The sequence below is a fragment of the Scyliorhinus canicula genome, chromosome 11 (assembly GCF_902713615.1).
Source record: "Scyliorhinus canicula chromosome 11, sScyCan1.1, whole genome shotgun sequence".
NCBI lineage: Eukaryota > Metazoa > Chordata > Chondrichthyes > Carcharhiniformes > Scyliorhinidae > Scyliorhinus > Scyliorhinus canicula.
The window spans coordinates 10,720,588-10,738,287 of record NC_052156.1 but is presented as its reverse complement, the minus strand read 5'-3'; the positions used below and the strand labels follow the sequence as shown (position 1 = coordinate 10,738,287).

The 17,700-nt window shown below is 48.2% G+C and overlaps 1 protein-coding gene across 1 annotated transcript; it reads left to right on the top strand.

Annotated features, from left to right (window-relative positions):
- Positions 1–10,039: 10,039 nt before the first annotated feature.
- On the top strand, positions 10,040–15,140 carry LOC119973636 (respirasome Complex Assembly Factor 1-like). Its single transcript, XM_038812017.1, has 2 exons — positions 10,040–10,117; positions 14,765–15,140. The coding sequence occupies exons 1-2, from the start codon at positions 10,040–10,042 to the stop codon at positions 15,089–15,091; spliced, it is 405 nt and encodes a 134-aa protein (XP_038667945.1). The 3' UTR covers positions 15,092–15,140.
- The last annotated feature ends 2,560 nt before the right edge of the window (positions 15,141–17,700 follow it).

The window sequence follows — 17,700 nt, the reverse complement described above, 5'->3', positions numbered from 1 at the left end:
TGGGTTTGGTGGAGGAGTGGACTAGATTGTCTCGGAGGGAATGGTCTATGCAGAATGCTGACAGAGGGAGTGAAGGGAAGATGTGTTTGGTGGTGGCATCACGCTGGAGTTGGCGAAAATGGCGGAGGATTATGCTTTGCATACGGAGGCTGGTGGGATGAAATGTGAGAACAAGGGGTCTCTATCCTTGTTCTGGGAAGGAGTGGAGGGGGCAAGGGTAGTGGAGTGGGAGATGGACCGCACACTGTTGAGGGTCGTGTCCACAACTGTAGGTGGGAAATCACGGTTGAGGAAGAAGGAACACATATTCGAAGCACCATTTTGGAAAATGGCATCATCGGAACAAATGCGACGGAGGCGAAGGAGTTGAGAGAAAGGGATGGAGTCCTTACAGGGTGTAGGGTGCGAAGAGCTGTAGTCCAGATAGCTGTGGGAGTCAGCGGGCTTGTAATGGATATTAGTGGCAAGTCTATTGCCGGAAATGGAGACAGAAAGATCAAGGAAGGGAAAGGAAGTGTCTGAGATGGACCAGGTGAAAGTGATGGAGGGGTGGAAACTGGAAGCGAAGTTGATGAATTTTTCCAGGTCCGGGCGAGAACATGAAGCGGCACCAAAATAGTCATCAATGTATCGGTGAAGGAGTTTTGGGAGGGGGCCTGGATAGGCCTGGAACAAAGAATGTTCCACATACCCCATAAAAAGGCAAGTTTAGCTAGGACCCATGCAGGTACCCATTGCTACACCATTGATTTGGAGAAAGTGAGATGAGTTAAAGGAGAAGTTGTTGAGAGATAGAACGGGTTCAGCAAGGCGGAGGAGAGTGGTGGTGGATGGGAATTGTCCGGGTCTCTTTTCGAGAAAGAAGCAAAGAGCTCTCAGGACATCCTGGTGTGGGATGGAGGTGTAGAGGGATTGCACATCCATGGTGAATAGAATGCGGTTAGGGCCCACGAACTGGAAGCTGTCAATCTGCCCCAGCACCTGCTGGGAGTCACTTATCTTGACTCCATCCTCACTGCTCTGGTCCATTCGCTCCCCACCTACATCCGGGATTCCTCTGATGCACTGCGTCACATTGAAGAAACCACTATCCACCAGGTGCAGTTCGGTGTAGCGTACCCAGCTATGTTGAGGGTGACATACAACTGCAAAGACTTTTATTTCAAGACGGTGGAAACGGCGGAGGCATTTGTGAAGGCAGAAGGACTGGGGCAGAAGTGAGAAATGGGACTGAGGATTGGGTTTGGACTGAGGGTGGGGGGGGGGGGGGAGAGGAGTGCATGTAGCTCTATTTTTCACTGCACGTCATATGGGATGTGTGTTGAGGGGGCTTTCTTTGTTTTCCTGGGACAGGGCAGGGGGAAGGGGATTGGAGGGGAGCGGGGCCTGGGCAGAGGCCTCCACACTGGCTAGCTCAAGCTGGCCCATGAACGGGAGTGTGATGGGGGAGGGGTTGCGGCCATCAGAGCCTGGTAGAACAGGTTTCGATGAGCCTAGGAGGAGTGAAAGGTTGCGCGGGGGGGGGGGGGGGGGGGGGGGGGGGGGGGAGAACCGATACTGGGTGAGGTATCTTTTTCGAGAGAACGTGGATGAGAGGATTCTGGGAGTGGGGAGGAGCACGATGGTAACAATGGGATGGGGCGGGCCGTCCAGTGGGCAGGGCCTGGAGTTATGAGGATAGTGGATAGGGGGGTGAGAAGCCCCTGGTTAAGAGAGTTATGTGGAATGTGAGGGGTTTGTTGGAGGGAGGTTTTTCAGGATCTTCTCGAGGGTAGCGCTCGTGAACCTGGAACCAGGGCCACTAGACGCCTTTTCCGGGTATGTCGGACCAGCTCGGGCAGCAGGCAGGTGCTCGGGCAGATGTTAGCCTTTGTCTCCCTGATTGCCCGGAGGCAGGTCCTGTTGGGTTGGGGTTCAGGTCAGCTTCTCTGTCCTGTGGCACGGCTTGGGGGGGGGGGGGGGGGGGGGGGGGGGGGGGGGGGGGGGGGCGGGAGGGGGGCATACTTGAATTTCTTTGACTCTGGGGAAGGTGAAGCCTCAGCTGTAGGGGATGAAGTCATGGGGGCTGTTCATGATGCACTTCCAAGAATTGGTCGCCATTGAACATTAGGGAGGGGGGATTGTTGTTTTTGGTTAAACTGTTTACGGATTGTTAATTGGGGGGGTGGGGGGGGTTTGAACCCGGAATGTACGAGTGGCTGTTTTGATCTCGATATTGAGCGGGGGGGGGGGGGGGGGCGGTTTGTGTGTGGGGGATTGTTACCCTATTTGTTTGTGTTTGTTTTTCCTTTGGTTGTTTATTGATGACATGTTGAAAAAGCGGCGAATAAAAAGATTTTTTTTCAAAAAATTGTCCCATCTCCCAGGCCCCTGCGGGAGAAGGCTGCCTTGCAATGCAAGCAACTAATTTTAATATATTGCCCGAGAGATAAGGGAGTCCATCCAGCAATGGGAGAAGTTCACTCAAGAGTTGTTGCTCAACTTTTAACAGCAATGAATTAGCTTCTGGCACTGCAATTGTGGAACGCGGTGTTAACCCGAGAGCAAATCGGTGTTATTGAAGGGACAGCTTAGCAGGGAGTGCAGAGAGTTTGTGCTCAGAAAACCCTCCCATTAATCTTGCAGAGTAAATATTTCCTGCCCCTCCCCCCCTTCGATATTATATTCAAACTGCGCAGAACGAACACCCAGCCCCCCGGCCCACATAAATTTTCAGACTTCAGCAGAAACAAAATAGTTTCTGGGCTGTGCCTGAAAAAACATTGGTTGTATAAGAGAACTTGGATGGAATCCCATTTAATGTCTGCAGTTGAATCCATTTCACTGAGCAATTAAGAACTCAGGGCTTTGGTGTAGACAAGTGCCTGGGGCTCTGGTTCCCGCCCACTGTGCCTTTTTACTGGAAGCAGCAGCTTCAGTGTAAACATGACTTCTTCGTCACAGATGCAAGCTTGGAGTCTGAGGCAAGAGCAATTGTTTATGAGCTTCAATTTATACGATGGAGGACGGTGCAGAAAATTTTAACCCACGTTTGGACTGATACAGCTGGGAAGAAGGCCGTTCGGCCCAGCATGTGCCCGTGCTAGCTCTTTGAAAGAGCTGAGCAATTAACCCCACTCCTTTGTTCTTTCCCCGTTGCCCTGCGCAGATGTATTCGATTACCATTTGACAATTACGTCTCTTTCCTTTTTAAAAAACATTTAATGTACCCAATTACTTTTTTCCAATTAAGGGCCAATTTAGCATGGCCAATTCACCTAACCAGCACATCTTTGGGTTAGGAGGGTAAAACCCATGCAGACATGGGGAGAATGTGCAAACTCCACACGGACAGTGGCCCACGGCCGGGATTTGAACCTAGGTCCTCAGCGCCGCAGTCCCTGTGCAAACCACTCCGCCACAGTGTTGCCCTACGTCTCTTTCCTTGAAGCTTTCTGTGCTTTCACAGAATCACAGAATACAACAGTGCAGAAGAGGCTCTTTGGCCCATCGAGTCTGTACCGATGCATGAAAGGCCCTGACCTGCGCACCTAATCCCATTTGTCGGCACTTGGCCCATAGCCTCGAATGTTAAGGCGTGCCAAGTACTCATCCAGATGCTTTTTAAAGCAGTGTTCTTCAAACTTTTTTTCCGGGGACCCATTTTTACCAACCGGCAAATCTTTTGGACCCAACCCAGCTGACCTTCGTGACCCATTCCGGCCGACCTTCGTGACCCACGCCGGCCAACCTTTGTGACCCACGCCGGCCAACCTTCGTGACCCACGCCGGCTGACCTTCGTGACCCATTCCGGCCAACCTTCGTGACCCACAGCAGCCGACCTTCGTGACCCATTCCGATCGACCTTCGTGACCCACACCGGCCGACCTTCGTGACCCATTCCGGCCAACCTTCGTGACCCACACCGGCCAACCTTCGTGACCCACACCGGCCAACCTTCGTGACCCATGCCGGCCAACCTTCGTGACCCACACCGGCCAACCTTCGTGACCCACACCGGCCAACCTTCGTGACCCATGCCGGCCAACCTTCGTGACCCATGCCGGCCAACCTTCGTGACCCACACCGGCCAACCTTCGTGACCCACACCGGCCAACCTTCGTGACCCATGCCGGCCAACCTTCGTGACCCACCATTTTCTCTTACCTTGTTTGCTGCTGCCAAAATGGAGGAAATGGTTTTGGGTCCCTTTGGCCCTCGTACACACTCCTCCAATGGAACCTGTTGGATGAAGGTGAAGCCTTCCGGTGTCGGAAAGTATGGAGTCTCCATCTGTCCAAATTTCTGAATTTTTTTCCTGTAAAGTTTTATCAAACAAACCCCCGCCCCGAACTTGCAAAAAAATAAATAAATAAATAAAATGAAACGGGCAGCACGGTTGCCTAGTGGTTAGCACAACCGCCTCACGGCGCTGAGGTCGCAGGTTCGATCCCGGCTCTGGGTCACTGTCCGTGTGGAGTTTGCACATTCTCCCCGTGTCTGCGTGGGTTTCGCCCCCACAACCCAAAAATGTGCAGAGTAGGTGGATTGGCCATGCTAAATTGCCCCTTAATTGGAAAAAATAATTGGGTAATCTAAATTTTTTTTTTAAATGAATAAAATAAATGGAAAAAAAAATTAATGAATAAATGAATAAAAGCCACTACAGAACTTGTGAAAGAAAAAGCTGCAACCGTTTAAAAAAAATAGCGGCCGCACTGCGCGTGCGTGCCCGATTATCGACGCGCATGTGCAATGCGGCCAAACTTTTTTTACATGTTCGTGGAATGCGCATGAGTGCCGATCATCGTGCGCGCATGTGCAATGCGGCCAAAAAATTTTTTAACATGGTCGCGGCCGCTTGCAGCCGGCGTTATGAAAAGCCGGCTGCTGCGCAGGGATTTGCGCGATCGGGAGCGCCGCGGACAACGGCTCTGCGACCCTCCCGACACCCGCCCGTGACCCACCTGCGGGTCGCGCCCCCGACTTTGAAGAACACTGTCTTAAAGGATATGTGGCATCCCGCCTCTTCACCTAAACGACAAATGAAAAAGAAGAAACCAGCATTCCCTTCGCGCATTTCACATCTTCAAAATGACCCGAAGTGCTTTCCAGCCAATGAGACGTGTGCCAGCTGTGGCTAAGTTGACATCACTCTTGATTCTGATTTCCAAAGTTCTGGGCTCCAGTCCCACTCCAGAGGTTCAGTAAAAAAATCAAGACTAACCCTCTCCAGTCTTGTAGTGTTGGAGGAGCTGCCTTTTGAATGAGGAGTTAAATTGAGGCCCCATTTGCGGGCACAATTGGAAATAAAAGATCCCGTGGCATTGTTTGGAAGTAAGGCAGGGAGTTTCCCCTAGTGTCCTGGTTAGTCACTTGACTAAGAGCACAAAAGCGATCGTTAACATATTGCCCTTATTTTTTCAGAGAGGTCTTTCAACGGGCCGCCCCCGACGCAACATGGCGCAGGACTACAGGGGCCGGCGCGTAGGAAAGGAGGCCCCCCAGCCACAGAGGCCGGCCGCCATTCAGTGGGCCCCGATTGCAGGCCAGGCCATATTGGAGGCCCCCCCCCCCCCCCCCCCCAAGGTCGGACACCCCTTCCCCCTCAACGGCCGCCACCCAACCCTTACACGCCAAGGTCCCGCTGGCCCAGAGCACTTTCCCGGTGGGAATCGGCTCTTTTCCTATGGCCGCTCGAGAATCGGCAGGCTGGCCGCGTAGAGCGGCCCTCAATCGGTTCCGCACCAACCACGCCAGCGTCGGGGCGGCGTGGCGCGATTCGCGCGGCCCACCGGCGATTCTACGACCCGCCGTGGGGCGGAGAATCCTGCCCATGGTGGGTATGGATGGATGCGGCACAAGGAAGTGCTGAGGGATTTGGCAAAGGTTGATATTACGACCAGAACAGGCTTGGAGGGCCGAAGGGCCTGTTCCTGTGCTGTATTGTTCTTTGTTCTTCCGTTAACACCTAGCTTTGTATCATCAGCTCACTTAGAAATATCATTCTGTCGCTTCATCTAAGTAATGAATATGGACTGTAATTGGCAGAGGTCCCAGCACTGACCCTTGCGGCACTCCACCAATCACAGCTTTCCAAACTGAGAATGCCCCATTTATGGCTACTCTTTTTTTTCCTGTCCTTTAACCAAACCTCTCACCTCGCTATCAACCCAAACTCCATGATCCTTTCATAAAACCATGTTGGCTTTGACTAATCGTACCAAGATTTTTCAAGTGCATTGTTAAGACTTCCTTAATGATAGTCTCCGGCACTTTTCCTACTACTGAATCCAGGCTTTCTGGCCTGTAGTTCCTTGGTTTCTCTCTTCCTCCTTTCTTGAATAGTGGTGTCACATTCGCTAACTTTCAGTTTTCTGGGACCGTTCCAGAATCTAGGAGATTTTGGAAATTCAGAGCCAGAGCATCCACTTTCTCTGCAGCTATCTTGGCCAGGACTCTGGTGGAAGCTGCTCGGCTCCTCTTTGGAATGGTGCCATGAGATCTTCTACATCCACCTGCGAGGCTTCAGGTTCACATTTTAGCTGAAAGATGGCATCCGCCAACTGCTCAGCATTCCTTCTGAACTCCACTGGATTGCTGGCCTAAATTTTGTACTCAAATCTCCGGATGAACCATAGAAGAGCCACAGCAGAGGGTGAGGCCATTCAGCCCATAATGTCTGTGCTGGCCAAAAAAGAAAAAAAAATAGAAACCAGCTGCTCATTGCAAACCTACTTTCAAGCACCTGGTCATCTCCCCTCTCCCTCATAGAATCCCTACAGTGCAGAAGGAGGCCAATTGGCACATCAATTCTGCACCGGCCCTCTAGAACAGCACCCCCCCCCCCCCCAGGCTCATTCCAACGACCTATCCCCGTAACCTAATGCATTGCAAAATGTTGGTTTGCAGGTGCAGTAGGTAATTAAGACGGCAAATGGAATGTTGTCCTTCATTGCTAGAGGGAGGAGTTTAAAAACAGGGAGGTTATGTTGCCGTTGTATAGGGTGCTGGTGAGGCCACACCTGGAATACTGTGCACAGTTTTGTTCTCCTTACTTGAGAAAGGATGTACTGGCGCTGGAGGGTGTGCAGAGGAGATTCACTAGGTTGATTCCGGAGTTGAGAGGATTGGTTTATGAGGACAGGCTAAGTAGACTGGGACTATACTTATTGGAATTTAGAAGAAATAGGGAGGATCTTATAGAAACATATACAACTATGAAGGAAATAGAGAAGATAGAAGCAGGGAGGTTGGTGGTTCACTGGCGGGTGAAAGCAGAAATAAGGGGCATAGCCTCAAAATAAGGGGAAGTAGATTTTGGACGAGTTGAGGAGGAACTTCTCCACCCAAAGGGTCTGAATCTATGGAATTCCTTGCCCAGTGAAGCAGTTGAGGCTCCTTCATTAAATGTTTTCAAAGCAAAGATAGATAGATTTTTGAACAGTAAAGGAAGAATGAGCGGGCGGGTAAGTGGAGCTGAGTTCACAAAAAGATCAGCCATGATCTCATTGAATGGCGGAGCAGGCCCGAGGGGCCAGATGGCCTACTCCTGCTCCGAGTTCTTATGTTCTCATGTTAACCTCACCCAACCTTTGGACACGAAGGGACAATTTAGCCCTCATGTCCGTTCCAATTCTGTAATCACCTTTAATCTATGCCCCATGGTAATTGACCCCTCAGCCAGAGGAAACAGGTGTTTCCTGTCTATCCTATCGAGGCCCCTCAATTGTACAAGTCAATTAGGTCACCCATTAGCCTCCTGTGTTCTGAGGAAAAAATCCCGAGCCTATTCAATCTTTCCTCATAGTTACAACTGTCAAGTCCTGGCACAAGTCCCGAAAGACGTGTTGTTAGGTGAATTGGACATTCTGAATTCTCCCTCAGTTTACCCGAACAGGCGCCGGAATGTGGCGACGAGGGGATTTTCACAGCAACTTAATTGCAGTGTTAATGTGAGCCTACTTGTGACACTAATAAAGATTATTATAATTATTATTAATTGTTTAGGGCATGAACTTATGAACTTCTAGAATCAAAGACAAGACTTCTTTAGCAGGTAAAGACCCTCTGGTTCCCAGGGGAGACAAAGTCCATTTATAGGAGTGGGCAGTAAGTAGTATATCCTGTCCACAAAAAACCCAAAATGTAATGTACATTCCAAATCATGAGAATGTGAGATACCCCAGCATATGTATTATTTTTTAAATTTAGAGTACCCAATTCATTTTTTCCTATTAAGAGGCAACTTAGCATGACCAATCCACCTTGCCTGCACATCTTTGGGTTGTGGGGGCGAAACCCACGCAGACACGGGGAGAATGTGCAAACTTCGCACGGACAGTGACCCAGAGCCGGGATCGAACCTGGGACCTCGAAACCGTGAGGCAGCAGTGCTAACCACTGCGCCACCGTGCTGCCCGATCCCGGCATATTTCTGAGGGATGAAATAAGGTACAATTTGAAGGCAAGTCTTTTCCTTTAAGAGTTAAACATCTTCCGTCAGAGCAGAAGGTACAACGAGTAGTAGAGTGCAGTTATTCTAAAGCTACGCAGCGTTAGACGTCCATGGCCAATGCCACAACAAAACTGCGCTGGGAAAAACAGATGAAGCAGATAGACAACCTTCAGCTAAACAGTTAATCCATTTATTTTGGGTTTGAAACAGCATTTTATAGATTTAGATCAAGGAGTAAATGGAAATGGCATCGGGTGAGGTGCCTGTTTCAGATTGCAGGTCAAGTCTGAATTATTATCAGGACTCTAACTTCTGCTATTCCCTTTATCTCTTATCACATGCACCACATCCAGTTCAGATATTCCTGCTACTTGACAAACAAAGCTCGAGAATCTGTGGGCTGCCACCCCAACTGTTTTAGCAGGATGGTTCGCACTAGTGCTAAACATGTGCATTTCCCAGGCTTCAGTGGGGTAAATCTCGTTTTTTAAAAATAAATTTAGAGTACCCAATTCATTTTTTTCCAATTATGGGGCAATTTAGCCTGGCCAATCCACCTACCCTGCACATCTTCGGGTTGTGGGGGCAAAACCCACGCAGACACGGGGGAATCTCGTTTACATGGGGCGCAAATAGATGTCCACTGCCTCATGCTCAGCTCCCTCCCAGACTCGACAGTGCCACCTGCATCCCCCCCCCCCCCCCCCCCCCCCCCCCCCCCCCCCGCCCCTAACAAGGATATTTAGATAAGCATTGAAACGCGCCGGCATACAAAGCTACGGACCAAGTTCTCCTTTGCGCTGTAAACTCAACGGGCTTATTCTCCCTTTGGGAGGCTCGCGTGCGATTCACGTTTCCGTAGGGGAACTATTCGTTCAGCAATTCCGGACATGCAAATGGATCAGCACTCTGACCACGTGAGTTGAAAGCAGTTCCCATTCCCGCTGGCGTCGGAATTAGCGCGGAAGCGCCTGACGAGCTGGAGCTGCTTCGAAGCCCCCCACTCACCACACACTCTCGGTCCAGCCAAGTGGACGGCACAGAGGAGACCTGTACCCCCGCTTTTGGGGAAGTGGGGTGGATAGAATGCTGGACGCTGTGGAGGAGGGGAGGGACACCCTCTTCCCCCAAGCCAGCAAGGGAGGAGGTGGCAGAGGCGGTCCGTGCTGCCAGCCTCACTCGGACCAGAACCCAGTGTTGCAAGAAGGTGGAACGACCTCCTCAGGGCAGCTTGAGTGAACGACCACCTCTCCGCCCCTGGCACCACTCCCGTCCCTCACTCCTCGCTTTACCACCCCCACTCTCCCCCCCCCCCCAATCCCCTACAGCCAACAACATCCCACCTGGGCCGATACCAGCACACTCGGACAAATAGGGGTCAGTACCACCAGGACACCCAGCAAACACCAATGCCTACCACCCAGCCAGCCGTGTATCTCACCGACCACAGCCAGGGCAGAGCATCAACCCCACTAACACTGGAAAAATCACACCAGCCTCAACCAGGGAGACCCCCACCACCGAGGAAAAGAAGAATTGTCAAAAGACATTGCGAGGAGGACACGAGGGGACAAGTGGGCACTGTCTCAACAGAGACAAAGATGATAAAATATATTGACAAAGTAGACGTAGAGCGGCTGCTACCTCTCCTGCGGCAATCTGGAGTCATAGTTCATAAGGTAAAGGAGCAGAATTAGGCCAGTCGAGGGCAGCACGGTGGTGCAGTGGGTTAGCCCTGCTGCCTCGTGGCGCCGAGGTCCCAGGTTCGATCCCAGCTCTGGGTCAATGTCCGTGTGGAGTTTGTGCATTCTCCCCGTGTTTACGTGGGCTTCGCCCCCACAGCACAAAGATGTGTGGCGTAGGTGGATTGGCCACGCTAAATTGCCCCTTAATGAGAAAAAATGAATTGGGTACTCTAAATTTATAAGAAAAATAAAAAAGAATTAGGCCATTCGGCCCATCGAGTCTGCTCTGCCATTCTATCATGGCTGACATGTTACTGCAACAAACTTCCAACAAAGGTGGTTTATTACTAATCTCAACAGCTACATACAGTGCTTGAGCTCTGCCCGAGATGCCAGGGATGACTCCCGCACTCCCGCCACATGACCTCCTATATAGCTGCACCATCACGTTGTCACATGACCACTCAGTCCACATTTATTATACAAGTTCAGAAAGATAACACAATTTACACCAACTATCTTATGCTTATGTTCAGGGTGAGAATGAGGTACATGTGAATTATTAGACCAATTGGTGTGAAAACACGCCTCACTGCAGACTGAATGGCTGATGCAACCGGTGCATTTCTCAAGAAGCTGCCTAGATATCAGTATTGACTGTGAGAGACTCTGTCTTCCTGACAAGGAATTCCAATTCAAAGATCTAGCCTCAGAACTAGGGTGGGCAATGAATGCTGGCCTAACCAGCGAAGTCCACATCCCCTGAATGAATAAAATGAAAACTCCCTCGAAGTATTAATAATAAGAATCTTTTTACTGTCACAAGTAGGCTTACATTAATACTGCAATGAAGTTACTGTGAAAAGCCCCTAGTCGCCACACTCCGGCGCCTGTTCGGGTACACAGAAAGAGAATTCAGGATTCTCAGCCGGTACAGGAATTGAACCCCCGCTAGGGCAGCACGGTGGCGCACTGGTTAGCACTGATGCCTCACGGCAACGAGGTCCCAGGTTCGATCCCGGCTGTGGGTCACTGTACGTGTGAAGTTTGCACATTCTCTCCGTGTTTGCGTGGGTTTCGCCCCCACAACCCAAAGATGTGCAGGCTAGGTGGAATGGCCACACTAAATTGCCCCTTAGTTGGAAAAAATGAATTGGGTACTCTAAATGTTTTTTAAAAGAATTGAATTGCTGGCCTTGTTCTGCATTTCAAACCAGCTGTCTAGCCCACTGAGCTAAACCACCCATCTTTAGTCACTCTGACGCGGACTACCCCAATTGTTGCGCTCTTCCCAGGGTTTCAATCTCATCCCTCGAGACTGCATTCCAGTCGGGCCTTTTATTACAGGTGTAAGTTCAGCTCTCCGGGGTTTCCCACAAGCTCTCTGTATCGGAGGACTGCCAAAGCTCAGCTCCTCAGTTTTACCAACAGCACCACGGCTGTGTGCAATTAGCCATCTTCTTATTCTGACTGCTTCTGACTAACTCTGACCTACTGAAATTGACTGATTCTTGAACTGATCTGGGAGGCCTATCAACACACTCCCAGAGGGTCCCACCTAGATAGAGAGGAACCAATAGAATAGCGTTGGAACATGCTGTACCTGAAATATTTACAAGCTCCACAGGGGCACACAGATCAATGGATTTCACAACAAAACATTGAGGAGTATTAGTTTTTAGCAGCACATTATTGTGATCTGGAATAAACTGTCTGAAAGAGTGCGAGAGGCAGATTCAACGGTAGCTTTCAAAAGCGAATTGAAAATAACCTTGCAAGTTAAGAGGAAAGATGGACAGGGTATGATTAATTATACAGCGCTTTTAAAGAACCGACACAGGTATGATGGACTGAATGGCCTCGCTCTGTGCTGTACAACTCTATATAGAGGTAAATTCAATTCAAGGCTTCAGTTCTGTGCAAAGTGGCAGTGACAAGAATAGGTCATTCAGCCCCTTGAACCTGTCCTGGCATTTAATGCGATCAAGACTGATCTGCACTTTATCCATCTGCATGGCCTGGCTCCAAATCCTTTTACATTGGATTGGATTTGTTTATTGTCACGTGTACCGAGGTACGGTGAAAAGTATTTTTCTGCGAGCAGCTCAACAGATCATTAAGTACATGGGAAGAAAAGGGAAGAAAAGAAAATATATAGTCGGGCAACACAAGGTATATAATGTAACTACATAAGCACCGGCAACGGATGAAGAGAGGTTAGTAATAATGTTGGTCTTAGAATTAAATTTTAAAAGATTAGAACGAGTATAAGTGAATTAAAAAGTGGATCTGTTGGGGAGAGCTCGCACAGAGTCGCCTCGCACATCCTCGTCCAGCAAGAATCTATCCATCTCAACAACAGAAACCTGTACTTTCTGAGCATATTTAACACAGTAAAATGCCCCCCAAGGTCTTTCCCCTCATCTCTGTGTTAAATGAGCGACCCCGTATTTTTAACAAGGGGTCACTCAGGGCTGGTTTAGCTCACTGGGCTAAATCGCTGGCTTTTAAAGCAGACCAAGCAGGCCAGCAGCACGGTTCAATTCCCGTACCAGCCTCCCCGGACAGGCGCCGGAATGTGGCGACTAGGGGCTTTTCACAGTAACTTCATTGAAGCCTACTCGTGACAATAAGCGATTTTCATTTAAGACGGAGATGAAGGGTGCTATTTAACTACCACGTTGTGCCCAGCGCCGATTAAAGAGGAAGAGGCAAAATCGGGATCCGCGCAGGGCGTGGATCGGTTCGCCAGCTAATCAGCCTGCTCGGGATGGCGGGTTCCGGAACCGGCCCCAACATGACGAGACGATCATTGACACCAATTAAGACTGATCTCCATCTCATTAGCGAGATGTAAGTCCAATCCAACAGCTTCCCAGGGACTAACTGGCTCCCCAGCGAGAGATCGGGTGGGCATCGCTCAGCATTCCTTTTTAAAAAGCATGAAGCTGGCGCAATGGCTGCTGAGAGTGACCGTGGATCGCAGAATCGTAGAATTTACAGTGCGGAAGGAGGCCACTCGGTCCATCGAGGCTGCGCCACCATTCAATCATGGCTGATATTTTTCTCATCCCCATTCTTCTACTTTCTCCCTATAACCCCTGATCCCTTATTAATCAAGAACATGGATCATTAAAGCGCACAGGTACAGAAAATAGTCAAACAGGTTTGTGGAATAGTTTATATCTATTGGACTAGATTACAGTAGGTTGGAAATCATTCTTCAGCTATACAGAACCCGAGGGCAGCACCATAGCGCAGTGATTAGCCTCACGGCGCCGAGGTCCCAGGTTCGATCCCGGCTCTGGGCCACTGTCTGTGTGGAGTTTGCACATTCGCCCCGTGTTTGCATGGGTTTCGCCCCCACAACCCAAAGATGGCCTGGTTTAGCACACTGGGCTAAATTGCTGGCTTTTAAAGCAGACCAAGGCAGGCCAGCAGCACGGTTCAATTCCCGTACCAGCCTCCCCGAACAGGCGCCGGAATGTGGCGACTAGGGGCTTTTCACAGTAACTTCATTTGAAGCCTACTTGTGACAATAAGCGATTTTCATTTTCATGTGCAGGCTAGGTGGATTGTCCACGCTAAATTGCCCCTTAATTGGAAAAAATGAATTGGGTACTCTAAATTTATTTTTTTTAAAGCTATACAAAAGCCTGGTTATTCCACAATCAGAGTTCTGTGAGCAGTTCGTGGAACTACGACTTCAAAAGTACATATTGGCCTTGGAGGGAGTGCAGCGCAGAATTAGTAGAATTACTGGAATGGGCTCTCAGGTTTAAATTGTAAAATGAGATTACACCAACTAGGGTTGTATTCCCTGCAATTTAGAAGGTTACGGGTAAATGCAGCAAAGGATATGGGCGAAGGTGGGTGTTACGACCTCCCACGGGGTCAGAACTTGTATTGCATCCAATTCCCCTCCTGCACCTCAGAGTCAGAACTACCCAGGTGACTAGGGAGTGGATAAAAGCAAATTACAGCGGATGCCGGAATCTGAAAGCAAAAAGAAAATGCTGGAATACCTCAGCAGGTCGGGCAGCATCTGTAGGGAGAGAAAAGAGCCAACGTTTCGAGTCCAGGTGACCCTTTGTCAAAGCTTTGGACTTGAAACGTTAGCTCTCTTCTCTCCCTATGGATGCTGCCAGACCTGCTGAGGTTTTCCAGCATTTTCATTTTGGTGACTAGGGAGTGGAACCTCCTCCCAATTGGAGGAACTCCCCACAGGTTATAAAGCCCGACCTGGGAGCAGGTCTGGGAAGGTGACCCCGCGGGGGAGTGGAGAGGAGTCAGTGTTGTATCTAGTGTGAGAATAAAGTGAGCTGCATGCCATCAGCCTGGCCTTTTGTGGAGTCTTTGCCTCCGTCCACAACAGTGGAGGTAGATCACACATCATGATTTCATTGAACGGGTTATAGGGAATAAATGTTCTTATGTACTTACTGTCGTGTGAGAGTACCTTTAAGAAATGGGTGTTTATAAATGGGTGTGTATATAAGTATCTGTAGTGAGAGTACCTTTAAGAAATGGGTGTTTATTACTGCAGTGATATCAGAGAGTGGGTGGAGCTGGGCTGTCTGTCAGCTTTTTACTTTTGTTTTAGGCTGTTTGTTGCAGGGTGTGTTTTAGTTTCGTTTTCAGCGCTGGATAGCTGCAGTCACTGCCAGAAGGTGTATTGGAGTGGAGGACAAGGGTGAGTTTCTCGATGTGATCTACTGGTTTCGACAAATAATTGCAATTAGTTTAGGTGTTATATGGGGAGTTGTTCCACTTAAAGGATTCTTGGGAATAGCAATATTTTGTCTCATCAATGCTGGGCTTCTGTACCTCTACTTTAGCAGCTTTCAGCAAGTAGATGAGGAAGAGTATGGCGGCACATGGGAACTAACAAAAGAGGGATTCATGACATCTTTTGCATTGATTTTGGTTGTTTGGATAATTTTTAACACTGCAATTCACTTTGATTAAAGATTGAAAATGGCTGCCTGTCCCCGTCAAGTTTTAAATTGCGAAAGGAGAGAGAAAGACAGAGAGCCAGAGCGAGAGACAGAAAGAGCCAGAAAGCAAAGGAAGAGAATTAGAAAAGAGTTCTGTATTCATATTTCATTTTCATATTTTGACTTCAGACTTTGACTTTTAAAGTTGTGTTCAGGCTACTGTCTTACAAGATAATTCCTGTGATTCTTTGAAGAAAATCAAATTGTCTACAAACTACCTTTTAAATGATTTTCAAGTTGTAACCAATGAACTCCAAATAAAACAATTCTTATTTGCACCTGACAAGTTTTTAACTTGAATTTCTACTGAGTTTCAGAAACAATGCTCAAGAACAACCGGTAACCTTAAATTGAAGCTCTACTTCACAATCCTAAGTTCCTTCAGTCAGCTTTTTACTTTTGTTTTAGGCTGCTTGCTGCAGGGTATGTTTTAGTTTTGTTTTCAGCGCTGGATAGCTGCAGTCACAGCCAGAAGGTGTATTGGAGTCTCTCTCTGTAATCTAAAGACTGTAAATCGATCCTGGTGATTTAAAACTAATAACAGAAGTGACTTTAACCTGATACTTTAACCTGACCCCTACCAGCCTCCCCGGACAGGCGCTGGAATGTGGTGACTAGGGGCTTTTCACAGTAACTTCATTGAAGCCTACTCGTGACAATAAGCGATTTTAATTTTATGTGCCTCTGGTAAAGGGTGTTTTAAGTCTTCTGGATGTTAAAAGGAAAGCTTAAAGGATTACTTAGTGTTGTATTCTTTGGAGGTTGTATTTGAATTAATGGTTGCTAAGATGTTCACTGTATGTTTTAAAAATGTTAACTTGAGTTCATAGAATAAACATTGTTTTGCTTTAAAAAATACTTTTCCATTTCTGCTCTACCACACCTGTAGAGTGGGCCGTGTGCTCCCCATAACACAATCTATTAAAAGTTGTGGGTCAGGTGAACTCCATGATATTCTTTGCGGTTCTCTAAACCCTGGGCCATAACATTACTCCTTCGCCTGAGGGAAAGTTTCACTCTATTTACCTTACTTTTCAGTCCATAGTGGATCCACCCTCATCAAGCTATTAATCCCGAACTGCCTGAGGTTGTTTGGAACTCAGAGAACAATGAACTCTTTGCAGCTGAAATATTGCCGAGGGGGGATGGGCTGGGCAGCCCTGAAAGATCCCTCCAAGAAAATAACACAAAGCTGCAATTTGCGGAATTTAATTTCCAAGGATGTGTTATTGTCACATCGTAAATTAAAATGCATTTGAATTCTCAGAAAGAAAAACACCTATTTCAAATTCATGCCTGCAGATATAGATGTACTGGAATGTTAGATGCCATCGCAGACAAATATGTTCAAAGATTATTGAAAGTAGGCAGATAAGAAAGATCAAGTTTTAAAGTCAAAACCTGTGACAATTCTGTAAGAAATGTGGGATATTGGGGGACAGTCACAGCAATTTAATTCTGAATTGAATTGAAGGGCAGGGTTTTTTTATGAGGAAAAATGAATATACAGGGGAAAGGAAAACTATTGCAAATGGTTGGAAACGTGACATTAAATCCAAACAGTGCTGGAGGACATTCCGTGCAAAGAGTTACTTTTGAAGTGCACGCACTGTTGGTAATGACACGCACAGAGCTGCTAATGCACAGCAAGATCCCATCAATACCAATGTGATGATAGCCAAGAAATCCATTTTAATGATATTGATTGAGGGATAAATGTAAAGGAACAGGGCTGGTTTAGCACACTGGGCTAAATCGCTGGTTTTGAAAGCAGACCAAGGCAGGCCAGCAGCACGGTTCAATTCCCATACCAGCCTCCCCGAACAGGCGCCGGAATGTGGTGACTGGAGGTTTTTCCCAGTAAAGCCTACTTGTGACAATAAGCGATTTTCATTTCATTTCAGAGGAGAATTCCCTGTCTCGTCTTCAAACTACTGCCGTGGGGTCATTCCTTGAACCCAACGCAGTTGAAGAAATCTGATACCAACGGGGCAGCACGGTAGCACAGTGGTTAGCACAGTTGCTTCACAGCTCCAGGGTCCCAGGTTCTATTCCCGGCTTGGGTCACTGTCTGTGCGGAGTCTGCACGTTCTCCCCGTGACTGCGTGGGTTTCTGGTATAGGGTGAATACGTTGACTTGAGTAGGGTGATCATTGCTCGGCACAACATCGAGGGCCGAAGGGCCTGTTCTGTGCTGTACTGTTCTATGTTCTATACATGTCACAAGCTAAAAAATCATAAACAAACTTAAAACATATTTTTTTTATTATTGACAAAACGTATGGAATTTTTGTTGCTTTGGAAAAATAGAAATGAGTTTGCTAATAGTACATCAAAAGGGATTCTGATGATGGTTCTTGCAATGCGAATGACGTTGCAAATTAAATCATGCAGTGCCCTTTGTGCGTCGCTTTCCAATCCCCTGATACAGTTGGCCCTGCACAGACTCCGGGAGACCTCCTGCACTTTGGCCAACTGGCTAGACTGAATGTCAGCAATCCACTTTATCACGGGGTTGCTATGAAAGCAAAGCGTGACCCTGTCCCAGCTCAACAATAAGATCCAGACACCTTCCAGTGG